The sequence below is a fragment of the Candidozyma auris genome, chromosome 2 (assembly GCF_003013715.1).
Source record: "Candidozyma auris chromosome 2, complete sequence".
In the NCBI taxonomy this organism is placed as follows: domain Eukaryota; kingdom Fungi; phylum Ascomycota; class Pichiomycetes; order Serinales; family Metschnikowiaceae; genus Candidozyma; species Candidozyma auris.
This window is the reverse complement of record NC_072813.1, coordinates 169,972-196,945: the sequence shown is the minus strand read 5'-3', so window position 1 is coordinate 196,945 and position 26,974 is coordinate 169,972. Positions and strand designations below refer to the sequence as shown.

The 26,974-nt window shown below is 42.3% G+C and overlaps 11 protein-coding genes across 11 annotated transcripts; 4 read left to right on the top strand and 7 right to left on the bottom strand. All coding sequences in view use genetic code 12, as the record gives it.

Annotated features, from left to right (window-relative positions):
* Positions 1-712: 712 nt before the first annotated feature.
* Positions 713-13,162, top strand: DYN1 (dynein heavy chain; the record flags this gene model as incomplete). The annotated part of the gene is made up of 1 exon (XM_029032186.2): positions 713-13,162. One exon carries the CDS (start codon positions 713-715, stop codon positions 13,160-13,162), a length of 12,450 nt encoding a protein of 4,149 aa, XP_028892501.2.
* A 96-nt stretch (positions 13,163-13,258) lies between these two features.
* On the bottom strand, positions 13,259-13,926 carry RPS19A (40S ribosomal protein eS19; the record flags this gene model as incomplete). Its single annotated transcript, XM_029032185.1, has 2 exons — positions 13,259-13,676; positions 13,907-13,926. 2 exons carry the CDS (start codon positions 13,924-13,926, stop codon positions 13,259-13,261), a joined length of 438 nt encoding a protein of 145 aa, XP_028892500.1.
* An 806-nt stretch (positions 13,927-14,732) lies between these two features.
* Positions 14,733-15,696, bottom strand: RPL18 (60S ribosomal protein eL18; the record flags this gene model as incomplete). The annotated part of the gene is made up of 2 exons (XM_029032184.1): positions 14,733-15,181; positions 15,585-15,696. The coding sequence occupies 2 exons, from the start codon at positions 15,694-15,696 to the stop codon at positions 14,733-14,735; spliced, it is 561 nt and encodes a 186-aa protein (XP_028892499.1).
* An 832-nt stretch (positions 15,697-16,528) lies between these two features.
* On the top strand, positions 16,529-17,542 carry CJI96_0001525 (uncharacterized protein; the record flags this gene model as incomplete). The annotated part of the gene is made up of 1 exon (XM_029032183.2): positions 16,529-17,542. One exon carries the CDS (start codon positions 16,529-16,531, stop codon positions 17,540-17,542), a length of 1,014 nt encoding a protein of 337 aa, XP_028892498.2.
* A 60-nt stretch (positions 17,543-17,602) lies between these two features.
* Positions 17,603-18,212, bottom strand: CJI96_0001524 (tubulin-binding prefolding complex subunit PAC10; the record flags this gene model as incomplete). Its single annotated transcript, XM_029032182.2, has 2 exons — positions 17,603-18,143; positions 18,196-18,212. The coding sequence occupies 2 exons, from the start codon at positions 18,210-18,212 to the stop codon at positions 17,603-17,605; spliced, it is 558 nt and encodes a 185-aa protein (XP_028892497.1).
* A 333-nt stretch (positions 18,213-18,545) lies between these two features.
* CDC46 (MCM DNA helicase complex subunit MCM5) lies at positions 18,546-20,735 on the bottom strand (the record flags this gene model as incomplete). The annotated part of the gene is made up of 1 exon (XM_029032181.2): positions 18,546-20,735. One exon carries the CDS (start codon positions 20,733-20,735, stop codon positions 18,546-18,548), a length of 2,190 nt encoding a protein of 729 aa, XP_028892496.1.
* A 1,030-nt stretch (positions 20,736-21,765) lies between these two features.
* On the top strand, positions 21,766-22,899 carry CJI96_0001522 (uncharacterized protein; the record flags this gene model as incomplete). Its single annotated transcript, XM_054702059.1, has 1 exon — positions 21,766-22,899. One exon carries the CDS (start codon positions 21,766-21,768, stop codon positions 22,897-22,899), a length of 1,134 nt encoding a protein of 377 aa, XP_054558034.1.
* A 93-nt stretch (positions 22,900-22,992) lies between these two features.
* CJI96_0001521 (uncharacterized protein) lies at positions 22,993-24,074 on the bottom strand (the record flags this gene model as incomplete). Its single annotated transcript, XM_054702058.1, has 2 exons — positions 22,993-23,009; positions 23,162-24,074. The coding sequence occupies 2 exons, from the start codon at positions 24,072-24,074 to the stop codon at positions 22,993-22,995; spliced, it is 930 nt and encodes a 309-aa protein (XP_054558033.1).
* Positions 24,075-24,423: 349 nt separating this feature from the next.
* Positions 24,424-25,046, bottom strand: ATP14 (F1F0 ATP synthase subunit h; the record flags this gene model as incomplete). Its single annotated transcript, XM_029032178.1, has 2 exons — positions 24,424-24,723; positions 25,029-25,046. 2 exons carry the CDS (start codon positions 25,044-25,046, stop codon positions 24,424-24,426), a joined length of 318 nt encoding a protein of 105 aa, XP_028892493.1.
* A 541-nt stretch (positions 25,047-25,587) lies between these two features.
* On the top strand, positions 25,588-25,998 carry CJI96_0001519 (uncharacterized protein; the record flags this gene model as incomplete). The annotated part of the gene is made up of 1 exon (XM_029032177.2): positions 25,588-25,998. One exon carries the CDS (start codon positions 25,588-25,590, stop codon positions 25,996-25,998), a length of 411 nt encoding a protein of 136 aa, XP_028892492.2.
* Positions 25,999-26,110: 112 nt separating this feature from the next.
* On the bottom strand, positions 26,111-26,758 carry GSP1 (Ran GTPase; the record flags this gene model as incomplete). The annotated part of the gene is made up of 1 exon (XM_029032176.1): positions 26,111-26,758. One exon carries the CDS (start codon positions 26,756-26,758, stop codon positions 26,111-26,113), a length of 648 nt encoding a protein of 215 aa, XP_028892491.1.
* Between the last annotated feature and the right edge of the window lie 216 nt (positions 26,759-26,974).

The window sequence follows — 26,974 nt, the reverse complement described above, 5'->3', positions numbered from 1 at the left end:
CCTTTCTTTCTTTTTTTGGTATACCTCTTTTGGCATGCACGGCGCTACTTGAAGCATCCATGGCCAACAAAGCTGGAATTCTCCACAAGGCTGCTAATGTTAGGATTTTCCCTATTATCTGCACCGTTTCAAGCTTTGTTGATTGAAGTTCTAAGGTATAATGCCTTTAGTTTTTTTTTTTTTTTTTGGCAAAGTTTCTTAGGTAGCATTATTTGTAGTGCCGCTCTTGAAATAGAAAATGGCTGCAAAATGCGACTTTACCGGCAATCTCAAAAACGTTTGTCCTTGACGATGCGAAAACAGCAATGAACAAGATGTGAGAGATCGCTTCTCTCCGAAAGGAAAAAATACTTTAGTCTTCTGGATGAAGAAAAAAGAAAGAAAAAAAAAAAAAAAAAATAAAAAACAATAAAAAAGGAATGATTATCCGTTGGCAACGTTCTTTCGTACCGTCGCCCACGCACTAGACTACCCAAGCCAGCTTTTAGTAAAAAACTAGACTTTCTTTACCTGAAAGCAAGTATGCATGGTCTGTCCTCGAAGCTTATCTCGAACGTACGAGAACGCTCTTAATTTGCACAGAAATTCCCGAAGCATTGAGTCCATTTCTGCACTGGCAGACGTGATCTGTTCACGTGACCAAACATCAACAAACAAACCTCTACAGAACGGCTTGGTAGACCATGGCGTCAATTGCATCCACATATCATAGATGAGCACGGATTCTCTCGACAATCTGGACGAAAACTCCGGAGATATTCTCTTGACTATCTCCGACTACATACTTGCACATTTTCGTTCCCACGTCATTGATGTGGCATCTATTCACCCACCAACTCACACTGACGGCCTAGTTGCATTTGCAACTTCTGAGACACCTCAGGCGCTATATGTTATCCTTAATCTGGATGGTCTGGTTACAATTGCTTCGGAAATGTCAGAAACGAATCTAAACGACTTCGCTTCAGTATCGATATTCATCAAATCCAAGGGTCCAATTCGACTCGATACACCTTTACAGGAGCAACTTAGTGTTGTGAGCTATGCAAACGATGATTCCCGCGACTTTATTACTAATGGAGATCCATCCTTCATCAAAGGCTTCCTTGATTATGTTGTATCTCCCTATTTTGAACTTCTAGCGTCTCAAGATGCCCAAAGAACTAAATCAAATACGCTACGTGCGGCAAGGAAAAAGCTAAAGGAATTGAGCACCACTCTCAACCTCTTAGAGCTGCAGATTCATGTGCCAGAGTTACTTGGTGCTCTTTCTCCTAATGCACTAGACTTGCTTCGGCTGTCGATGCCAGAGGAAGAGATAATTCAAGATACATCGTTATTGAATGAGCTAACGCAAGTTGCAAATTTCTGGATAAAACAGATACAGAACATTACGAATTTATCCGAGACACCCTCCGGTGTCTGGTCTATGTCTGATGAGATTCAATTTTGGGCATCCATGGAGTCAGCTTTGGAATCATGGATAAACCAGATCAATCAACCTGAAGTAAAAAAAGTACTCGAAATCTTATCAACATCTAGAAGATTCCAGACGACCTTCATGTTTCAGAACAATTTGAGACTTTCTGACAAGCTCGAAGAAACAAAAAGCTTCAACGCACTAATTAAAGACCTCCCTTTTGCGGGCCTCACTCAAGCTATCAACTCACCGAACCCATTCTCTGCATTTGAAACATCCATCGGAGATATATTTAGTCATCTTCGAAGGTGGAAATCACTGAGGTCGTTTCCTCTCGTTCGTATGATCGAATTCGTCGAACTCACATTGGATGAAATTTCGAACAATCTTATCCATCTTTTTAAATCTGCAAAATTAGCGGCACTATCTTTGAATGACTTCGAGGAACTTTATGAGAAGCAGCTCACCAATATTTTCAAGACTCTAGACATCTCCATTAAAAGCATGACCAACATACTTAGAGAACTCATGCGTAAGCGCCAAGAGAAGTTTATGGTAATCAAAATCAACAATGAAAAGATCAATAGAATTCAGGACAGACTTGAACATCTACGCGAACTAATAGAGAAGCACCACTCGCTTGAAGAGGTTATCTCACGATCTTTTGTTAGTGAGGAACTTTCTAATCAACTAACACATGCGTTTCTTAAGCATGTCATCGCAGCAGACTGTTTCGATTTTTCAAATGAAGGGCATCTGATTTGGGTAGCTAGTGAAACATGCTATCTTCGAGTTCATGCCGACGTTCTGCAAATATTGGCATCATCTACGAACAACAAGATGAATTCATGTATCACCTTAGATGATTTTGTGGGTTTATTTCAAACAATGCAGAATGATACAATCAATATGGCCCGTTTGGTCTCTCTCATTGATGACAGTCACAAAATTAGATTCCTCGCAGTTGCTCGAACTCAGGTGCTTAATCTTGCATCCTCTTTTTCAAAAGGGGCACAGGATTTTGATATCAGTGTTGCACAGGACTCCGACACTATATTGAATAGTATCCAAAACAAATTATCTCTTAAATCGCGACTTCATTCTATAATAGAATCCGTCACACATTCTTTGGGCGAAGATTGGTCCTTCTTTGCAATTGGATCTCAAATTCAAGATGATACCCGCGCCATATTCGATAAGTTGGACTGCCTTGCTGATTTTGAAGAATGGGTATCATCCAACAGAAGTTCTTTACACGTTTTGAACAAGAGTGGCTTCATCTTCGAAGTCAAGCATATAAACGAATGCCGAGAGATTTCTATTGACTTGACGTACCCTCGACAATTGCTTACCTTACCTCGTCTGACGTATTTTTTAGAGACTGCGGGATTCGAGGTACCCACAGATATTCTTCTCGCCTCGAGAAAGGCTGCGACAATAACACCAATTATAACTTCTTTAAGAGAAAGCTTGGAGATATTCTTACAATTAATCACAGGAGAGTTCGTCAATGAAGCATTCTTTGCGTCTCTTTATTCTATGACTAACGAATCAATACATCGAATGCTCCGTTTGAGGAGTTTAAGCTGGAATGATGTTGAAACGGAATGTGCAATACTTCTTGAGGAACATGATTCAAACAACTCAGTTCTGTTAGAATGCAAGTCTTTGAAACAGATCAATGCTTTTCAAGAAGCAGTATACAACCATTACGAAGCTACGAGAATGTTGCAAAATTTTCGCAAATTGTATGACGGAGAAATTTATTCGAAGTTGATGAACTGTGCATTTGAATTGAGTACTATTCAAGAAATTGTCGACGAGGTATGTTCGACTGCTGTCACTTTGCTTCCACATGCTTCATACACAGCCTCATTTGAGAATACGCTTCGAGAACTTATTGCTAATGCACTAAGTGAAAAGTGTGCTCAACACCTCAAGTACTTCGTCAAGGAAGTCCACGGTAAGAAAGGTAGCAAAATGAGGTTTCCTACTTTGAATCATTTCATCCGATGCGAAAATGGCTATTTTCTCATCGAACCTCCAATCAAATCGACGAAAGCGAGACTTGCTGCGATCATCAATTCATCGCTTGAGGATCTTTGCAAGATAAGATTCACAACAATTCATGGGTCGAGCTCGCTAATTTGGACATCTTGTCCGCGAGGTCTTAGCAAAGTGATATGCGAGGCCCTAGACGAGGTAGAATTGATTCATGCGAATTTGGGGAAACACTTAGAAGCGTGGAACAAATTTGGATCTCTTTTGACCGTGGACTCGAAAGATCGACTGCTTTTCTGCGATCTCAATATTGATCAAGCTCTCAGCTCCTTGCTTGAAATAATATCATTTATGAAGCTTATAGAGGATCCCGTAGGCGTTACAAGCATCGGAGGTCTTATAAGTGTTCTGCATTCTGCTGTGAGGAAGCACCTAGAAAACTCCATCAGTGCGTTTAGGGTGACTTTGTTCTCTCAATTCACCACGAGAGTCACGTCCATAAGTGCTGATATGCTAACAGAATTGAAGCTTTGCGAAAAGCGATTCAATAATTTACCGAACATGGACAATACATCGTTCGATTTATTGGAATATACATCGGACTTGCTTGAATCGAAAAAAAATGTAACAGTTTGGAAGAGATACAAGGGTCTATTGAGAGAGTGTCAAAAGGCTCTTTACCAAAATAGGCAGACGCTCCCATCGAGTTGGATTCACTATGACCAATTTGATAGCAGGATACCTAACCTTGAAGCTCTAATTTCTGGTGGGGACTCATTCATCTTTCAAAACCTCGATTTGGTACAAAAAAGATTGTCTACAGCTATAGAGCAGTACAATAACAATCTAGCTGTGTTCATGAACAATTGGCATAAAAATAGACAAATTACGAGTGAAATGGAGCCTGGTCAAGCGCTTTCAATCTTAGCTAAATCGCAGAAGAAGCTTGATGACTTTGAACTATCGAAAATGCGTGCTATCCGTGTTGCGCAGCAATTAAATATTGTTATCCCGAAGACGACGCTGATACAACCTCTACAAGATGACTTCGACAATTTGAAACTCATCTGGACTTCACTTCGAGACTTATGGGATATTTTGGAAGAAATTAGAAAATCACCCTGGGCAGATTTCCAACCAAGAAAAGTCAAACTGCAACTTGACAACTTATGGACACAGATGAGAAACCTTCCCGCTTTAGTGCGGCACTATCCAGCGTTTGGGAACTTGAAAAACACTATTGATTTGTTTTCAACCAGTATAATATTTTTAGGCGAGCTCAGAGGTGCTGCTCTCAAGACGAGACATTGGAATAAGATTTTGTCTTCTTTAAATGCTCCTTCCTCCATTGATTATGACACATTGAAGGTACTGCAATTGTTAGAATTGGATATAAAGGGCCACGAAAGTGCAATACGTTCCATACTAAAACAAGCAGTGGAGGAACAAATCATCGAGGAGTCATTACTCAGTATTGAAAAGGAGTGGTCTACTATTACCTTTGAAACGTTTGATTTTGAGGGGAAATGTCGACTCGTTCGAAATTGGAATTTTCTATTTGATACATGCCAGGACCATGTAAGCACGTTATCTAGTATGAAACATCTGGTTTCTCATGGTGAATTCGAAGAAAGAAGGAACTCTCTTGAATCCAAGCTCGTTGATCTTCTATCCATATTTGATATATGGATCGAGGTTCAGAAAAAATGGGCCTATTTCGAGGGTGTATTCGGAAACAGTCCAGAACTTAGCGCTTCCATGTCGATAGAGTCTGCCAGATTCAACAACATATCGTTCGAATTTTTGAATTTCATGAAAAGAGTGAATAATTTAACGTTGGTGATCGATATTCTATCTATAAGAGATTTGAAAGCAGCTTTCAAGAAGATGGAAGTGAGTTTGGAAAACACGAAGAGAGGTCTTACTCAATATCTTGAGCTGCAACGAGATATATTCCCAAGATTCTACTTTTTGGGAAATGACGACTTACTAGAATTTATTGGTGGATCGCGAAATGTGAAGATAATCAATAAGCACATCAAGCTGATGTTTTTCGGAGTCGAGTCGTTGATAATTGGTGACGATACACATGATATCATTGCCCTTAAGAGCCCAGAGGGTGAGCTTTTGAGTTTAGTCAGTCCTGTATCATTGTTTAAGTCCCTGACTTTGACCCAGTGGTTGAGTGAGTTAGAAAACATAATCAAACTTACTATTGCCCAAAACATTCGAGACTCATACTCAGAAGTTTGCGAAGTAATAAAGAATCCAAGTCAATTAAAATCATTATTCGCGATAATCGACAAGTATCCAGCGCAGGCTCTACTTGTATCGTTGAATATATTTTTTTCGCAGAAGGTAAAGAATCGAACAGATAGTGACTGTTGGAGACAATTATCTGACTTCTACTCAAAAATCGTGAAACAAGTTGCTTCCATTTCCGAACCTCGTCATCGCAGAAAAATTGAGGCATTGATTATAGAGCTCATTCATCATAGAGACATATGCTCTGAAATGATACGAAGATCCGAACGAGAGCGAGAAGAAACATTAAACAATATACAACAATACGAATTTTCATCCGCGGCAAACTCTCCACTTGAAAGTGTCATAATAAGACAGGGGCGTCAAGAGTTCTCCTACGGTTTCGAATACAGTGGTGTTGTGGAGAAGCTTGCAATTACTCCGTTAATCGATCAATGCTTTTTGGCGATGACACAAGCATTGAGCCAAGGAATGGGTGGCTCCCCAGTTGGGCCTGCTGGAACTGGTAAAACTGAGAGCGTAAAGGCACTAGGTCACACGTTAGGCCGAATGGTGATCGTTTTTAATTGTGGTGACGGTTTTGACGATAAGTCTATCAGTAGGATACTCTTAGGGCTCAGTAAAGTTGGCTGCTGGGGTTGCTTTGACGAATTCAACCGGCTCAATACCACAATAATGAGTGCACTTTCTCCCCAGATCGAGGCTATACAGGGTGGTCTTAGGGGCGATCTGCAAGACATAATGATATCAGGTAAAAGTGTTCGAGTCCATCCAAATACAGGTCTCTTTGTGACCATGAATCCCGGCTATGCGGGCAGAAACGAAATGCCTGAAAGTATGAGAAGATTGTTTCGCAGCTTTTGGATGGCAAAGCCCGACTTGGAGCTAATTGCGGACATAATTCTCACGTCACAACAGCTTGTTCACACTGAAACACTTTCAAAGCTCATAGTGAGCACTTTTGAGGAGTTGAAGATCAAGTCAACAAGCCAACGACACTATGATTTCGGACTCAGGGCAATAAAAAGCACCTTACGGATGTGTGGAGAGAAACGACAAGGTTTGAGTGAATCTTCGTCAAGCGGTACTATCGAGGAGGAAAAGTCAATATTGAAGTCATGCTTGAAAGCATCTGTCTCTCCCAGACTAATTCCGCAAGATGTTTCAGTATTCGATGATGCCATGAGCAAGTTTTTCACAAACTTGAATGACGATGTCTCCGAAGAACAGGACTTGATTCGCAAGATTGAGGCAAATGCTTCGGGCGAGGGTTTAGCTGTATCACAAAACTTCCTTCTCAAGGCCTCTCAAATAATCCTGATCCTGAGAAGTCATCATGGTATTATTTTAGTTGGGGAGCTGGGTTCAGGAAAATCTACCATATTAAGGCATACATTGAATGCTATGTCAGCTTTCGAAAAGACAACACACAAGACTTTCGTTATGGATTGCAAGGCTCTTTCAAAAGATGAAATCTTTGGATCTCTCGATCCCATCACCCGCGAGTGGACCGATGGTCTTTTCACAAATATATTACGAACAAATCTTTCAAATATGAAGGGCGAGAGGTCGCATCGTGTCTGGGTCATTTTCGATGGTGACATAGATCCTATTTGGGCAGAAAATCTTAACAGTGTTCTTGATGATAACAAGGTTTTAACGCTTCCAAATGGCGAGCGTCTTGAACTATCGGATAATTTGAAAATTGTTTTTGAAGTTGACAATTTAGAAAATGCTACACTTGCAACCATCAGCCGTTGTGGGATGATATGGTTTGACCCATCGGAATTAAAACCTATGATGGTCTGGAAGAAATTCTTATTTGATCTTCGCTTCAATGAATGGGAAGGTATTGAGAAAGATATACCCTCCTATGAGAGAATGGATCTACAAAAGAATATCGCTGATTCTTCAGATATCTTGACGGACCAATTTTTCTCTAAAGCTATTGATGCTGCAGGGGAATTCAAGCACATAATGAGGTTCAGTCGATTGAGAGCAGTGCACACCTTCTGCACCTTCTATTCAACTCACATATCAAACTTGCTTAATTTCGAAGCAAAGCATCAGATATTAGTCGATGAATTGTTGGGTGAATATGTCTTGAAATCACTTTTTTTATCGGCAATCTGGGCGTTTAGTGGTGATTGTCCAGCCCAACAGCGCAGTTTGTATATTCAGAAGGCTGCATCATTCATGGAATTCTCTCATCTCGAGATTCCTCCCGATGTTATTGAGTATCGAGTATCAGTAAAGGATTCTCGCTGGACTTCTTGGCAAGATAATGTCCAGACCCTCGATTTAGATCCACACCAAGTATTGGACCCTAGCACGATAATACCTACAGTGGACACGGTAGTTCACGAAAATTTGATACACTCGCTTATCAATCGCCACACTCCCTTGATATTATGTGGCCCTCCGGGTTCCGGTAAAACGATGACATTCTTGAAGGCACTCAGGAAGCTGCCTAACTTGGATTTGATCTCACTTAACTTCTCCAAAGAGACCTCTCCGGAGGTTTTCGTAAGCCTGCTTGAGCAAAATTGTGAATACAGAAGATCAAACAGAGGACTAAAGCTCGCTCCAAAAGTGGATGGCAAATGGTGTGTCGTATTTTGTGACGAAATAAACTTGCCCTCGGAGGACGAGTTTGGAACTCAAAGAGTAATTGCATTACTTCGACTTATGGTGGAACGTCATGGGTTCTGGAGCTCCAAGCATAGGGAGTGGGTTTCCTTGGAGAAGGTTCAATTTGTTGGAGCATGTAACGATCCAGAAGATCCTGGTAGAAGTCAATTGGCAGAAAGATTTTTAAGACATGCTTGTGTTGTGATGGTCGACTATCCCGGAAGATCCTCTATGATGCAAATTTATGAAACAATGAATCGAGCCACATTGAAATGTGCTCCTGATCTTCGGGGCTTCTCTGGTGAATTGACAGCTGCTATGCTAGATGTTTACTTCGAGTCTCAACGTCATCTTACGCGTGATATGAAAAGTCACTATGTCTACTCTCCCCGTGAACTCACGAGGTGGTGCAGGGGTATCTTGAAGACAGTTTCTTCTGCCGACTACACAAAGATAGAGCCTCTAGTTCGTTTATGGTATCACGAAGGCCTCCGTCTTTTTTTCGACAGGCTCAGCGACGAGCATGATAAAGTGTGGACAAAAACGCTATTTCTCAATACAGCGAGAAAATATTATCCTCACATTAATGTCGAATCTACTTTAAAAGAGCCTGTTCTTTTCTCAGACTGGCTTACTCTGCGCTACGAGCCGGTTTCTGTAGGCGAGTTGGCTGACTTCGTTCGTGAAAGATCTCGAGTGTTCAGTGAAGAGGAACTCGATCTTGAATTGATTTTATTTGATGATATGCTTGATCATATATTGCGAATTGACAGGGTTCTTAGGCAGCACCAGGGCCACATGATTCTTATTGGCCCTTGCACAAGTGGGAAGACAACACTCACCAAGTTTGTCGCGTGGATGAATGGCATCAAGATTGTTCAGTTGAGGGTACACAAGGGCTTCACTGTCGAGAATTTTCAACGGAAGCTAAAAGAGGTTCTCATTTCTTGCTTACACGGAGATAAGATCTGCTTCATCATTGACGAGTCAAGTTTACTTGAAGCTACCTTCATCGAGCGTATGAACACTCTCTTGGCAAATTCAGAAATTCCTGGTTTGTTTGAAGGTGACGACTATGCTTCCCTTATCAAGCTGTGTGCAGCTGAATCCTCATCACAGGGCTTGTTGTTAGATAACGAAGACGAGTTGTATGCTTGGTTCACAAATCAAGTATCCTTAAATTTGCATGTTGTTTTCACATTAAGCGATGTTGGTGTTGATAATCGCGTACAAGTGAATTCCTCACCTGCTCTTTTCAACAGATGTGTTCTCAGTTGGATGGGTGACTGGTCTGATTCCACTTTGTTGGAGATTGTGCAGAAAAAACTTCAAGGTATAGCTCTAGATTCCTCGCCGTACGAGCCAAAGTCTGTCGATTCTAGCAGGTTTGCGGTGAACACTATTAGGGATGCGGTCATGAGAGCCAGTATCATTCTCCACCAAAGCACAAAATCTTACCCAAATCAATTTCTCAGGTTCGTTGACTTGTTCAAGTGTCTACTACTGCGGAAGCAGAATGAATTAGATGACAATAAAAGGCAACTCACCAGCGGGTTGGACAGATTGAAGGAAACCGTTCTTGAGATGACTTCAATGAAAAAACTACTTTCCGAGAAGCAAATTAATTTACAAGCAAAAGAAGCGGATGCTAAAAGGATGTTGGATGAGATGATTCTGAACCAAAATGAAGCTGAACGGAAGAGGGAGTTCTCCGTAGCAACACAAGTTGAACTTGAAAAGCAAGAAGCTCAGATCAATAAAAGACGTGCTGTGGTGCTGCACGACCTAGAAATTGCTGAACCTGAAGTACTAAAAGCATCGAGAGGCGTCCAGAACATTAAGAAGCAACACTTGACAGAGATGCGAAGCATGTCGAATCCTCCTGCGGCGGTCAAAATGACAATGGAATCTGTCTGTGTGCTTCTTGGCTATGACGTAAAATCATGGAGGGATGTTCAACTTGTTGTCAGAAAAGACGACTTCATTGCGAGCATTGTTTCGTTTGATAGTGAGGTTCAACTCACCCTGGAGTTAAGCGAATACATGGAGAGGGTTTATCTCAGCCGACCCGACTACAATTATGAAACAGTCGATAGAGCCAGTAAAGCTTGTGGCCCTCTATTGCAATGGGTCATAGCTCAGCTCAAATATTACTCTATTTTGGAGAATGTCTTACCACTCAAGCAAGAAATGGAGTTGTTGGAACAAGCAGCTCGAAAGTCCAAAGCCCAATTGATAGCGATCGCTGAGATGATCCGGGAACTTGAAGAAAGCATAAGTACTTCCAAGAAACGATACACCGAATTAATTCGTGAAGCTGAAAGAGTAAGAGTCGATATGGAGACAATTGAAAAGAAGCTCAAGAGAAGTGCTCATGTTATCGAGAGTTTGACTACGGAGAGAGAGAGATGGGAGAGTGGCATAAAACAATGCGATAAAGATAGGGATGTGATTGTCGGTAATGCCGTCTTATCGTCTGCATTCGCGATCTACTGTGGGGACAAAGATCAGAAATCCAGAAACGCAATTCTTGAGGGTTGGAGACAGCAGTTGACTAGTTTGTGCATTCCATTTGACAAGTTTTTGTCTCCAATATCGTTTTTAGCAACGTTGGATGACATCGCAGAGTGGAGCAATGATAAAGTGCCACTAGATAATCTATATGATCAAAATTTTACAATAAAGAAGTGGTCTGACTTCACCTTCATCATCGATCCTAGCGAAGAAGTTTGGGAAATTTTGGCAAATTCTGCGAATATAGAGAATACTGTCAAAACTACTTTCCTTGACAAATCATTTTTGAGAAAGGTAGAGGATGCCATGAGATTTGGAGGCAGCGTTTTGATAGCACATGCCGAGCTTTACGACCCAGTTTTGGATCCTATTTTACGCAAAGAGTACTCATATACTGGTGGGAGAAGGATGGTTCAAGTCGGGAACAAAATGGTGGACTTTCTGGACAAATTCAAGATCATATTCTTTTCGAGTGATCTGTCGTGCACTGTTCCATCGTCATTAAAATCGAGGGTCACAATTATCAACTTCACTGTGACGAGTAGTATACTCGAGGATCAAGCTCTCGATTCGTGTCTAGAGTACACACAACCCACCATATACGAAAAGCGAAAGGAAATCGTGTTCTTACAAAGTGACTATCATATCAAGAGCCACAAGTATCGTCAACAGGTTCTTGCAACACTCAATAATGCGGATGGAGTGCTTTTGGATGACGATAATGCTATAGATGCCCTTGAAGGCTTGAAGTCAAAGTCAACAGATCTTGATACTCGATTTCACGAGTCTGAGAGTGTATTGAGAAAGTGTGATGAAATAAGAAGCTCGTTTCACGAGGCTGCAATTCACTTGAGTGGAATTTTTGGTGTCATACAGAAGTTGTCACACTTCTCAACATTCTATACCATTTCATCTAAAACGCTTGTCCAGATATTCAAGACGGTTCTTCATCAGCAGGGTGAAGATTTGGATATTCGGACCATGGTTATGCAGATCTATAGATCTGTGTTCGCCTGCTATGCTCCGTCTTTGAGGAATATGGACAGGATAACATTTGCTTTAGCTTTAGCGATAACTTTTGCTTCAATCAGTGAGGGGGACTGTGTGAGAAGTGCCACGAAGAGAGTCTTATCAATTGTTAACGTCGAAGATGCAAATCAGTCTTTAGTGCAGACTTTGCTGGAGCTCCTTTCAATCGAGTTGACAGATCAATTAGATCTCTCTTATTGGTCACGTATCGTTGATAGTGAGAAAGAAACCAAAGCGCTTTCATTAGTTTCACCTCTCGTCAAGAAGTTACTCGGTTCTGTTGAGCCATGGACAATTGTGTTCGAAGGGATGATGGAAGCAGCATTTGGATTCTCATTTGATCAAAGATTTATTCTTGATTTGCCAGAATTACTTTTGCAAGACAACAAATTGATTCTTATTGCAGAAACCCGCCATATCGAGCTGACTTCCAAAATTCAGCGGTTGGCTGCAGCAAATAGTCGAGTTTTGAAAGTGGTTGCCATGGGAACCAGTGAAGCAGCAGAAATTGCCATGAATGAGCTTGAAGACGCAATGAACGGAGGAGCTTGGATTTTGCTTCAGAATGTACACATGGGAAGCACCTTGCTCAACGACATTGAAGTCAAAATTAACTCCACGAGCAAACACGAGCAATTCGTGTTGTTCCTCACATGTCTGTTGGACTCAGCTAATATTCCTTCATCATTGATCGCAAATTCATCAGTATTGACGTATGAAGAGGCCCCCATGTTCAAAAAGACTCTCTTGGATAGCTTTGAGTATATTTTGAAGCAAACTGGAAGTTCATTGAGTGTGACGCACATCATCGTGTTGATGCTAAGTTGGTATCAGGCCGTTCTTCAAGAACAGCTTAAGTTTGTTCCAGTTTCGTTTGCTGAGAAGTTCGACATCAATGATAATGATCTTGCATCATCGAGCTTCTATATAAAGAGCATCTTCAACGACTTTCAAGGCAAACATACTATTCGACCAGACGAGATTCCTTGGACAGAAATCACCACCATGATTGGGACAATTATTTACGGTGGGAAAATTGCAAATGAAAAAGATTGCCAATTCTGCAAGTTACTTGCCCAGGAATTATTTAAAGAGAACATTTTTGATGAAGATTTCATAATGCCATACACTGATCTGTTGAAGTTGCCTCCGGAGGGTAGTTCACAAGCTATTAGGAAGTGGATAAGTAACCTTCCAAATAAACCACCTCTTCAATGGTTTGGGCTAAAGGAAAGCGTTTTGACCAAATTCCAAGAAAGTGAGGCTAATGAAATTGCTCAAAGAACTCTTGCTATAGTTTAAAAGTACGAATAAATCAAGCTTTTACGATGCGATTTCTTTATTAGAGTACAAAGGTGGAGACATTATGTCAGTAACCAAAATAAGGGTGCCCTTGGCTTACTCGTCATCTTCTTCCAAAGTTTGAGCAGCAATACGGTCCAAGTCTCTCTGACCGTTCTCAGAGATCTTTCTACCACCCTTTGGAGAAATCTCAACAACACCAATCTTCTCCAAAGCCTGCACAACCTTTCTGTTGATGGATCCAGAAGCGTCGGCGTGCTTGTGTGGTCTGAAACCTCTGTTGATGGAACCACCGTACAACTTGTTCAACTTACCGACACCAACGTGCTTTCTCAAGTAGATGTGTCTAGCAGCGGAAGCAGCTCTCTTGTAGAACCAGGTCTCGGATTCCTGGGGTGGCAACTCGTTACCAGCGGAGGTCTTAACGAGCTCAACGTAACCTGGAACTTCCAACTTACCCTGACGCTGCAAGAACTGAGCGTAGGCGTTGATGAAGTCTTGAGCTGGAACGTCTCTAAAACTGTTAGTATTGACTCATTAAAGGAAGCACAAATTGACAATAGAAAGCGGGACAGTAGTACGAGCCTTATTTGGCCTGAATTATATTGGCTCTTGTATGGTCTGTAATATGGATGCCTCAATTGATGCTCTTGACTTGGGAGTCAGGAAAAAGATTATGGATTATTGAAAGGATTGGGTCTCAACAATGTGCTTCATGGGATCTTAAGTGACGCAGAAACATACCTTACGGAAACACCTGGCATGCTGATGATATTCAAGGACTGTGATGGGCGAAACTTGGAGAAATTTTCGTTTTTTTTTTTGGTGGGTGAGAAAGTTTTCAGCACTGCAGGTAAACCCTATAGTCTCACGTAGTACTGGTATAGAGCCTAGTACTTGAAGAGACACAGACCATAGTGCGATTTCAAGCGGTATTGTATGCAGCACACGCCAATACATCACAGCAGTCACAATAGTCACGTTACCGATCACATACAATCGCGATCAGAAATGGCTGCAAAATGCACAATCCCATAATTGACTACGACGTGATCTCTAATAGTTCAACATTTTGCAATACTCATTGGCTTGAGAGGTATTGGGCAACTTTTGGTTGAATGGCCCCTGAAAGTCCAAGACACCTGTGTTGTGGCCCACACCAGTCAAAAACTCGTCTCCAATCAGGGCATCCCACTCGTACTCCCGGTCCTGCTCGAGCCCACAAGCACAGGCAGGTCGCCAATGAACTGGTTCACACACTTCTAAGTAGAGCTATACTGCGTTGTGAGTACCTAGTATCATTCATTGGTTCCAATAAACTCAAGAGGTATCGAGGTGTTAGGTGATCGTAGCAATTAAGTCGACTACAAAATAATATAATGTTGGGTACCATGTAATACACCCAGTAATAGCAACGCCTCTAAAGACGTCGTGGTAATTCGACAAAACCATTTCTTCGTTTGTCTTATCCTACTCATACAATAGTTCTTCAACTTATATTTTCGTTATTATTCCATTAAATACAATGAGGAGAACCGTGAGATAAGAACTAAAGATATACAAAGCTAGCTTAGACCTTGAAACCTCTAGATCTTCTTCTACCTCTGGCTCTCTCGAACTTTCTACCCTTAGAAAGGATTCTTGGAGCCTTGTTCTTGTGAGGACCGAAACCGAAGTGTCTGACGGCCTCTCTAGCGTTTCTTGGACCTCTGATGATCAAGGTGTTCTGACCCTTTGGAGCTCTGACAGCCAACTGGTCCAAGGTGATAGCCTCACCACCAGCCTTGATGATTCTAGCCTTGGCAGAGGCAGTGAATCTCAAAGCAGCGACAGTGGCCTTGGGGAACTCCAACAATCTGACGTCGTCGGTGACGGTACCAACAACAACGACAGTCTTGTCAGCAGCACCCTTCTGCTTCAAGGTGTTGTTAACTCTGGAGAGCGACACTGGTGGTCTGTTGATCTTGGACAAGAACAAAGATCTCAAGATAACCTTGTTAAATGGAGCATCGGTACGACCTGAGATGTTAGTATTAAAGGCCATCGGTTTTCTGCTCAATAGACGCACAATACAACTTCCAGCCATCCGTGCTACCATGAGTGCCAAGAACGACAAAACATCGCTTTCCCGTCTCGGCCTCCATGGTAACCGGTGAGCTAAATGTACTCGCAGAAAGTTTTCCGTCGCACTTCAAGCCGAAGCTTGGGCATAGCCGTTTGAGGGCTCATCTGAATCACCAGATTGGAAAACATGTTGTTGGGTGCTGTAATGTGATCTTTCCATATCTCCATGGAACACAAAACAGCAGACTTTTACAGTAGGCTCTGTAGTGAAATTTATATCTCAGTCATGAGCCACCCAACATCTAGCTGTCTGTTATTGGCCTCTAAAGGCAGGGGTTGAATATCCTCATTTACATACGAGCAAGGTAAGTGTACAACTTGACCAACACCTTCAAGTAGGCGTTGTCAGACTTTGGAGCAGTTCTCTGAGACTTCTTGACGTGCTGCTTGGTGACGTGATCTTTACCCATGGTTGATGTAGTAGAAGCTGATGAGGGAGTTGAAAATTAGAATTTTTTTCTTCATGGGCAAAGCGATGGAATGTATGCAATACCAATATCGAGCATTTTTGAGGCAATGTGTGATTTAGGGCTGAACCCTACTCACGTGAAAAGAACTTAGTCGTTCACGTATAGTCTTTTAAAATAACTTATTCGTGTTGTGATTTTGTGTTGAATAACTGTTTCGATTCTATACATTCGTGAAGCTTGCCAATCCTAAAAGATTCAATTGAGGTAGAAATGATTCGGTATCACTGATGTATTGGTTAGTGAGATAATACAAATCTGTGATACGACCGCTTTAATTACAAATAGTGTGATCATCGTTCAAAGAAAGGCTCTCTGAATATAAATTGTTATTTTGACCTCTGTCACAGCATGATTGTGGTTTTTTGCTCTAGTCGCCTGAATTGAGATAGTCCTCACGTTAGAATCAACGGAACAGTTCAGTCTATTCTCACCGAAACTAGTAGCAGTAGTTCAAAGCTTCATAAACCTGGTGCTTCTTTTCCTGCTCATATTTTTCACGAGAGAAGTGAAAGTATTGACTCCTGCCCTTTTGTGGATTATCGTATGTCTCTATATCGGTCTTGAGCAGCAAGAATATTGCTCCTTTAGAACCCTGACTATACACATATATTCAGTCAGGGTCCTGAAGTGCTCAAACCAATCAATCACTAACTTTCATCTCCTAGAACAAGAAGCCTGATTGCAAGCAATTTGCAGCCATCCTGCACACCGCGCAGGGCTCCACGCCTTCGTTATCACCATAACCATATCCAAGGCATCACATTATTAGGGAATGACTCAACTCACGCCCATTAGAGGTTTTACCAATACGCCAGTGACCAAATCTGTCATTGTTATAGGAACCGTTTTGGCCCTCGCTCTTCTGGCTCTTCAGTTGAAATATCTCGTGACGCTAGCCATAGATCCACTAATAGTGCAATACTCGCAATATTGGCGTGTGGCAACGTTTCAGTTATCAGTAATTAACGAGAGTGACTACTTGCTAAGTACGATCCTATGGTTCCACTTCAAAACATTGGAAAGGTTCTTTGGGCCCCGAAAGTACTTCTCTTTGATCACCGTGTTTGCCTTATATAATGCGGTGCTCACCTTTTTGGTACTCTCTGTGGGCCAATTGCTGCTCAATGCTTTATTAAGTGTTATACCAATGCTTAAGTCATATTCTCCTTATAAATTTGTCTACAGAGACACATTTTTTAATTCTGTGGTTCCCGGGCCTCTTGGAATTCTCGCATCATTATACATGTGCCACGGCACTTACATTCCAGTGTCTTATCATTTCAAAATCCTATTTCGAAGGGTTGAAGCCAGCGATGAAACCGAAAATTCCTCTGATGATACAAATGCAAATCGCGTCAACAATAACCCTGGAAAGCTGCTTACGCTCAATGATCATTTTCAGATCCATATCCTTTTCACACTTCTCATGCTCAACAACGGCATTGCATCTCTCATTCCTTGCCTAATAGGTCTTCTTGTTGGGCGCCTATATACCAGTGAGCTCTTGGCTGGATCCAAGAACTTCCACCTCCCTAACTTGGTGTTCCGACTCTTTGTCAGTCCCCGCAAAATCAACACCTCTGCATTTGATCTGTTGCGGCAAAGAATCCGCGGATTTCACCGCTTACCACAGTCGCCTCCTAGAGAAGCAGAGCCCACTCCTGAAAGAGAGAACGTTGCCGAGGAAACAATTGACGACATCAGGAATCCAGAGGAGCCCGTCAACAGATCTGAGACGCCAGTGAGGCCCTTAGGCAGGCAGTTTCTCGAAACTTTCAGGACTTAGCTGCATTAATATTACTAGCTAATTGACTGTATTTGCATATATACGTAATACCTTGAGTGCTCACTTCTTCTCCTCCCTTCTCCTCTTCACATCCCAGTTGTATAGTCTGGATGTATTCACTTCCATTGTAGTGATGCTTTCTCTCAAAAATTCTAGATCCTCCTCAACCATTTTCAACTGTTTCTTGTGACTTTCTAGCCTTGAGTTCAAAAGTTCCACTGCCTCGTCCAACGGATATTCCAACATTACTTCGGCACCAAGCCACAAGTAAACAGAGTTGAGGTTTTCTGCATCAATGGTAGCTTTCGTGTATAACGTGCTGTCCAATTCGTAGTTAGTCTCGATGCATTTGTCTTCATCTTCCTCGTTCTTCTTCTGTTTGAGAAGCTCGATCACTTCCAAATTCTTCTCTGCATCGGGGATTTTGATATTCAAATCGGCTAGCTGCTGCTTTTTAGAGAGTTCCATATACTTGTATTGCTGCAATCTGTCCGAAAATGCACTGAATATCGTCTCATAGTTGGATGGATCTGTTACTACCGATTCGACTTTTTCGATGAACGGAGCTTTGGGAATTCCTCGAGGATTGGTCTCTTTAGGTCTGCTAATTAGAAATCTGCTCTAGCTGACTTATGAAAGTAATAAATACATACTTCAAAAAGTCCGTCATGGGGAATAGTTATTCGAATGCTTTCCTCGCTGAGGTATGCGCTGCTACGATTTTAAGACCCAAAGTGCACTACTTAGTGAGTGGTTGCATCAACGAAGAACTCTGACTCGTGCTTACATGAAAATCATGATCAAGTGCATATATTAATTGAAGCTGCTATTTAAGTTGTTTTTGGTATAATTTCATGTCTCTCATCGTCAGCTCAGTGTGATGTATGGCTCACATTAAGGAGGCCATATATTGAGCTCTCGGTACTGTGAAATTACTACACATTCATTAAACGTAAACATACCAAATTCCCATTACAATATACCTTTAAGAATGCTCCCGTCCTTAGACACCAACACGCAAGATGTTCTGCCTCTGATGACGGAATCGTATCACCTCATGTCTCTCCATGATATGTAGAGCCTTGTCCAATGCCTCTGGCGTTGCTCTGCCAGCATCGACAATCTCTCTACGAAGGGTTCTGTAAGCAGTGGACCAGCCAATTGGCAACCTTCTTCTCAACTCATTCTCGACAATCCTGATCTCCTCGGCGAATTTGCCAGATGCCATAAGATTTCCACTCTGAATTCCTTGGTCAACAGCATTCATGGTCGAGGCAGTGAAGAGTCTGATAGCTTCGTCTACGTGGTCCAGCGTGGCGACAGGCAGCAATGTCAATTTGGCTAATGATTCAGTGATACGAATGATGGCCTCTAATTGACGAACAGTGATTGGGATCGAGGATCTCTCGTTCATGTCAGCTTCGTTTACTTGCAAACGACGTCTGATAGCAACGAAATGCGACAGCAACTTCTCCAGCGCCTCGGGGCTAAGTCTTGGAGCGCACTTCGATTTGACGTATTGAATATAACGCTTCATTGTTGCGATTGGAATCTCGCCCTCCTGGTGTTCATTGTTATTGTGACTGTTACCAGTGTGAACATTCATGACATGCTGAGCAATCAGCTTATCCCTCGATTCGTTGTGGTCGTCTTTCACAATGAAAATCATATCGAAACGTGAAAGGATGGTAGTTTGGAAATCGATATTCTCACCAGGACTCTTCAAGTCATCATAGCGACCGAAAATTGGATTAGCAGCGGCTAATACTGATGTTCTAGAGTTGAGCACGGTGGTGATACCGGCTTTAGCAATGGAAATTGTTTGCTGCTCCATGGCTTCGTGGATTGCCACTCGATCTTCATCTCTCATCTTGTCAAACTCATCGATACAAACAACACCGCCATCTGCCAACACCATAGCACCGCCTTCCAAATAGAAGTCTCTTGTCAGGGTATCCCTTTGTACTGATGCAGTCAAACCAGCGGCAGAGGAACCCTTACCGGAGGTGTAAACGGCTACTGGGGAAATCTTCTCGACGAACTTCAAAAGCTGGGACTTAGCTGTACCAGGATCACCCAAGAGCAAAACATTGATGTCACCACGCAATCTCATTCCATCCGGTAATATTTTTTTTGAACCTCCCATCAACAAACATGTGATGGCCTTCTTGATGTCGTCATTACCATAAATTGAGGGAGCGATGGAGCGGGAGAACACTTCGTACAAGTTTGGCAACCGGGAAATACGAAGGAACTCTTCTTCCTCTTCTTCTGTGAACGAGAGGCCCTGAGCAGCCGTATCGACATCTGTCTGTATACCCAACACTTTAAGGTAGGGATTTCTAAGGGCAACAGTATTGTTGGAGCTCGAAGATCTCTGCTTTGACTGATAGATGGCGTATGTTCCCACCAATGTAACTCGAGTACCTGGAACCACCTGGTTCGTCAAGTAACGGTCCACCTGAACAATAATGTGACGGGGCATTTCACCTACAGGAACGGCATCAGGACTTTCTTGTAACTTCAAAATTTGCTGATCGATGAAGGTGGATTTATCGTGCACGACCACATAAGGATCAGGAGGACACTTCACTTCTGGCCTGCCCTCATTCTCATTGTGTGTAGCCAAACATTTAGGTGGGAGATTTAAGGGACCGAACCCAGAATTAACTTTGATTCTCGTGGTATGCTTGCAGCTGCGGCATACCAACTGTACCGAGGTGGCTCTTGAAGAGAGCACCGACGCAGAGATGATAATTCCACTGACTCTGACGATCTTAGAAATATGGTCGGAGTCAAGGTCCCTGATTGAGATTGTTGAGGAACTCGAATACAAGATCAATTGGCACTGAGGGAAGTCTCTAGGAATATCTTCTGAAGAGAGGAAAGCGATTTTTTTAGCGATCTCGGTGATGGCGTTTTCAAAAAGAGGCACCATTTCCGCCGGTTCATCGGAGAGCTTCTTGTTAAGTTCCTCATTGAATCCGATTAGATGCTCGGAATTCACTTTGAGAAAGTAGTTTTTGATGAGCAAGTTCTCTCTCAACTGGTCTCTGTAAATGAACGAGTTGTTAAGACGAAACTCCATGATAAATGAGCGGAACGCCTTGGTGATCTCATTAAAGGAATTGTCTTCAGGCTGGTCACCGGGCAACACTTGCGCCGAGTAAACTTCAGCTCTTTGATACGACATGGGCGAAAAGAACAAAAGGTGATAGTCAAGTTGTAAGTTTTTGGTCAAGGTGATATCAAGAAAATTAGAAAGGCGCGCCCCAAAAGGGATAATTAATGAAACGCGTATGCCACTTGCGCGTTACAGCGCCGAAAAAAAAATACGTAAACCGTCTGTGCGTAATACATTTGTTACAAACATGCGCACTTGGGCCTGAGACATGAATACACACTGGCAGTCAGGCTCTAGCGCTTAATGTGTAGAGGTGTCAAAATGAGATTTCGGGAAATTGGGCAATAAATAACTCAGAGAAGCATCCGTATGTTCATGAGCCTCCACCCTTTCCTGTTACATAAAAGATAAAAAGATAAGATCAGAAAGATGAATGCTTTTTATGAAATGCTTTGAACCATCGATCCTTATTTGCATGCGTAGTTATATTATTGAGCCTCCCTCAATTGAAAATGTTTACTTGAATTTCTTTATGAAACTTGAGAAAATGCTGATTTTGGAGGGGGTCAGATTGCCGAGCATTTCTGTGCAAGGTCGATGCAAATCCTCTGATCTGGCAGCGTAGAAACTGTCTTGGAGAATGGGAGAGAGAAGTATACTTTGTTATTTTTCTCGACTAAGGTTTCTATAAGGTCTTGCCTCAGACTATTTTGATCTCTATTTCAGCCCACTGAGGAATAAACTGCTGGCGCCTGACGAAGAGATACCTCGCTAACTCATCGTCAGAGAGTGGGATTATGACAGAGCTCAGGTGACACAGATCATATTCATTCCCTTTGTGGAATATCTTACAGGGGGCGTTGAATTCCAGTGTTTCGAATACACCCCCTTCTTGCTTGGAGAGCTACTTTTATGAACCTAGTTTCATATTCGACTCCTTCCACGATGAGTACCTTTCTTGTAGCCATTAATATATAACGCACACAGTTCTCGTCAAGCGAATAAGCGTTGCCATTGATCAAGATACATGAAAGTTGCTCAGACAGTTGGCCTCACGGTGGGTTGCTTCGTTGCTTTTGTGCTTCTTGTAGCCTCGATCATGGCTCTTATGGTTGTAAAACTCTGTGTGATTCGCCTCAAATCGACCAACTCTGTACACCGATTCAAAGACTTCGAGTTGGGCTTAGCGACCAATGAAGATGATAACAACCAGGAGGCAAATGAGGTTTTTCAGGAAAACGAGCCAATGTCTGAAGCAAACCAGCAAATGGAGAAGGCCATCAAAGCTATGAAAAGCTTAAAAGACAATGTTGAGGATTTTAGTAACGACAAGATCTTCGACATGGTCAGAACTGATTCAAGGAGTATTGAAAGACTATCGAAGGTGAGGTTCATAGACTATTGTGGAGAGAAAATGTTGAACAGTGAGGTCTTGGACCAATCAACTAGACGGTTACATGCCCATTACTTCAAGCTCTATAATCGAGCTCTCGCTGTACAAGCCATGGCACAAGGCGCTGTGAATGGATCAAAGGGTATCAGAGAAGTTCAGGATCGCCACTCCTCGGGTCTCATCAAAATTGGTGGTGTCGTAATGGTCAGAGACTATTTTTTCGGATGTAAACACGATATGGAATTCGATGGCTTGATTCCCGGTGAATTGTTGAAAGTAGCTAAATTTTACATCAAGTCTAGAACTTGTGAAGATGCTGTCATAACTGCAGAAGAATTCGGCAATATTTGCGAGCAAGGACCATCTTACACACCACCAAAACCCCTCATGTCAGAGGAGCATTTGATGAAGAAAGGGCTCATTTCGCCTTGTCCTTCTCTTGAACCTGGAGTAGTGACTTCAGAAGACTCCTTGTACCCATACATATGGTGCTCCGGGGTTCATCTCAAGTCAAGGGTCTGTCGTAACAATGAAACAGGCGAGGTTGAGATTGTGCCCAGTGGATGTGGATCCACTGAGTACTTCGAAAGTTTGAGGGACTTTCCATTGTGCTCTGTTACGGTAGGATTTGACGTACCTAAGCAGGTGTCACCGTTCCTCAAACCCCTGGCTGTCGATGTCGAGGGGTCTTCATTCGAGACCCGTGTCTCTAAAGAAAAGAGATGTTCTTCAAAAGAGACCAGGGACGATTCGTCCAGAAGTATTGTTTCGTCAGGAAGCAAGACTAGGGATTCGTTAGAATCCTCCGATCAAACATCGGAGGTCGATTATAAGCGTTAAGATTTGTTCAGCGATCTCGGTGCATATTTTTGCCATCTTTCGAGTGTTTGTACAGCTTCCTGAAGATCATCGTATAGTTGTGCGTTCTCAGTTCTAAGCCGTTCCAATTCCTCATCGTTGTTTCTTGCTAGGGGCCGTCCTCCTGCAATAGCCAACTGTACCAAAGCGGATATATAGTGATTGTTTTTATAGATGTTAGACAATAAAGGGCTTGAGACGTGATCAAATGGATCTACTTCAGTATTTGTAGTCTCTAAAATACGCGCCAAGTCGATTTCATCAGACGGGTTCACAAGGCTGCTCTCCTGCAAATTCATGTAGTTCAGCACTGAAAGCTGATTATTAAGTTTATCAAAGTATGAGTTGAGCTCCTCCACAAAATGAGCGTATTTGGAATTTTCCTTGATAAGGTTTTCACTAAGCTCAGAAAGCTGATTCGCGATTCCATCATATTCAGACTTGAGTGCATCTCGAATTTCCTCCTTTGATTCTTCCTGATTCGGAAGCAAATCATTATCGATAATGTGTATGTTGTTGTAAATATTGCTGGGATTGGTAATAACACCTTGAGAGCGTGCTGTGGAGGAGGACCTACCATAGGATAACCTGTAGGTCAATCGTCTTGAGTCCAATACTTTGTCTTTGAGCCGAGAAATCTCTATGTTTTTCTTCCGTACCTCGATATCGTACTTAGTTTGCATCTCTCCAGTCCAGCTTTTGAGACGGGCCAAGTCCTGGCTCTGTTTCTTGATTGTCCTCAATAACTCCGCATTTCTTTCTTCTAATATTGTCTGGTCAACTCGTATTAGTCTGTCAAGCTTCTGTTCTTGTTTCTTGTTGACTGATTTCAATTGCTCCACTGTCTTCTCGAGCTCTTCGATCAGTCGGTCTTTCTGACTTAGGCTTTGATAAAGTGCCTTATGCTGCTCATTGTGCCTATCAATTGCCCTCGTGAGAGAGTACAAGATGTTTATTATGTGCTTGTCATTATCAAATATTGTATCTGTGACTTCAAACTTGCGAAGTGATTTCCGATCTGGCTGATCCTTTATGAGCTCCTCCCAGTCAATACTGGGAAACTTGAGAGGCTCTTTGATATAACCTTTGGATCGGAGAGTCGAATTGAGCAACTCTGACGCGCTTTCAATAGGTTCCGCTTTCTTTTGTTCGCTCATCTATTTGTATTTGCGTGTGCGTTTTGTAGTTGATGATGTCTATTACTAGTGTTATTGTTTTGATGCTCGCTTCACCAGCGGTAAATTTTAACGCGAGTTGCAACCTTCTTCAACTACCAAACTGAGTTTTGCCGATAGATATTAAATAAGAAATTGAAACAAGTTTTGTATCCAGCTACTACAATGTATTTTCTTATGTGTTTATTTTGATCCAGGGTCGAGACTCGCCTTCCCTAGCATCGAAAAAGATATTGAGTAAACTCTATTCATGAAACTTATTTTATTCGTAAAGAATTTATGTCACAGGGCATTCATTTGTCTAAGTTGCAATTGAATCACGCTGTAATGCTTAGTGGTGCTGGTCCTCCTCCTCGGGGAACACAAACCAGTCCTCCTCAACAGCCTGGGGGGTACCAGTAGGAGCAGACTCGGTCTCGACTTCGGAAGCCTCGTATGCCTGGACTGCGTCAGCAGCGACCTCATCAGAAGGAATGGCTGGCTTGGCTGGCATCTTGAACAGTTTGACACCCTCGGCGTCAGCGTTCACTGGGCTTGGCTTAAACTGCTTGATCTGCTGAATGTACAACTCGCTCACAGCATTGTGGGTTCTGGGAGTCACAGACAACAATCTTCTGGAGGACAAAGCACGCTAATTGTTAGTATGGGTGGTTGAGGCGAACTATTGCGAGTCTTCAACAAGCTGTGAATGAATGCTCGACTAAGAACTGATAAAATGTATGATATTGCAGGAGATCGACTTAACATTCACTTTCAATCAATAATTTCAAAATGTTTGTTGAAAGTCAAATTGAACAATTTTAATGGAAATAGTGCTCTTGATTAAGGAAAATGAGCACTTGAAAGTCGGTGACTACCAATTCGGCACGTTATCGTTATCGCATCCAGTCTTGTGCATCTTGAAGGCATTTTTCAGATTTTCTTTCAATTACATACAATCGATTGCTTGAACATGGCGATAAATGCTGGCAGAATACGAGTTTGAGGTGCGTTCAGTGTGAAAGAGTACTCAATCTTCACCGAGAATCGGGTACGTGTGCTCACCAAAATCTCATGGAGGTGCGATGGATTTAATTGGTCGGGTTACCAAGAATATGTCACGTGATTCAAATTCAATACTGGAGAATTGGAGACTTCTAATTGCTAAATGAATCATAATCAGCTAATCTTGATATACAATAGATATACATTATTTTGTAGTTGGGAGGTATTTAAAATGAGTGAAAGTATGCTCCCCGAGTGAGCGTAATGCAGCACTTACATGTGTGCGTCAGGCAAAACCAAATAAGGGTAAATGAAGGAACGAGGACTCTTTGTTTTCAAAAGCTCTATCATAGAGACAAATTCAACCTCATTTCCCGTCCATTTCTTCATTATCTAGAGATACACGAACTGCCAAACTTTTGTGTTGCACCCATTCCTGCACATGCCTGCCACCGCTGGTCCCTTAGATCAAGCTCATCCATCAAACACAATTGAACCGACGTGTCTGTCCATGCCAAAATATTACTGTGACTATTGCAAATCGTATCTCACTCATGACACTATGAGTGTGAGAAAATCTCACTTGCAAGGAAGAACTCACATAAAGAAGTACTGTGAGTATTATGAGCAGAAAGCAAAACAACTTGGCATCTGGGACTTGACTGAGAATCAGTATGATATCGATTTGGAATACATAAATAGCAAGAGACCATCGCCTGAGAATTTTGCTAAGAAGATGCTACGAAAAGCCGAACACGAAAAACAAGGAAAGAAAGAAGACCCAAAAGAGGAACCGCTATGTCTACCTCCACCTCCAGTGGCCCCAGGAATGCCAGGGCTCCCACCATCAGTTCTTCGATTTGCAGAGGAAAACCGAAAGGCTATTGCCGTGCACATGGCTCGCGATGCTCCTCCTCTTTAATTTTACAGTTATCTGTTCATAGATTTTTACATTTGGCTATTTAGTCCAAAGTTAATACAACGGTTGGAAAGGTACTAGTCGGTAGTTTATTAAAAAGAAGATGCAACTATAATTACAAGTCAGCGTCATCTTCATCAGGCAATGGCAAGGCAGTAGCCTGTTCCATCTCCTGTTGGTATTTCTGCATCAAGTCAGCATCGACCTGAACCTCTGGAGGAGCCAAGGCAGGGGAGGCAACAAATTCCAATTGAGGGTTACCAACCAACTTTCTGGCCAACCAAAGGAAGGGCTTCTCGAAGTTGTAGTTGGACTTGGCGGAGATGTCGTAGTACTGCAAGTTCTTCTTTCTGTGGAAAGTGATGGTTCTAGCCTTCACCTTACGCTCCTTGACATCAACCTTGTTACCACACAAGACAATTGGAATGTTCTCACACACTCTCACCAAGTCTCTGTGCCAGTTTGGCACATTCTTGTAAGTGATTCTAGAGGTGACATCGAACATGATAATACCACACTGACCGTTGATGTAGTAACCGTCTCTCAAGCCACCAAACTTCTCCTGGCCGGCAGTGTCCCAGACATCGAACTTCAACTCACCGTAGTTGGTGTGGAAGCCCAATGGGTGCACCTCAACACCCAAAGTAGCAATGTACTTTTTCTCAAACTCACCAGTCAAATGTCTCTTGACAAAGGTGGTTTTACCGGTACCACCGTCGCCGACGAGTACCAATTTAAATGTTGGGACCTCTTGAGTAGCCATGATCAGATGGTTGTTAGAGTGATTCTGCTAAATGCGAGGATTGATTGATCCAGTAAGATAGGAGAATCAAGTGGGAAGAAGGAGGAAAAGAGAAAGAAAACAAGGGAACAGGGTCGAAAAAACCTGTGTGCGATGACCTGCATCCAGGTGGAGTGTCTACAAATCGAGCTTCCCTAAACGGTTGATACCTGATGGAGAAATGATGTTGCTGAGGGT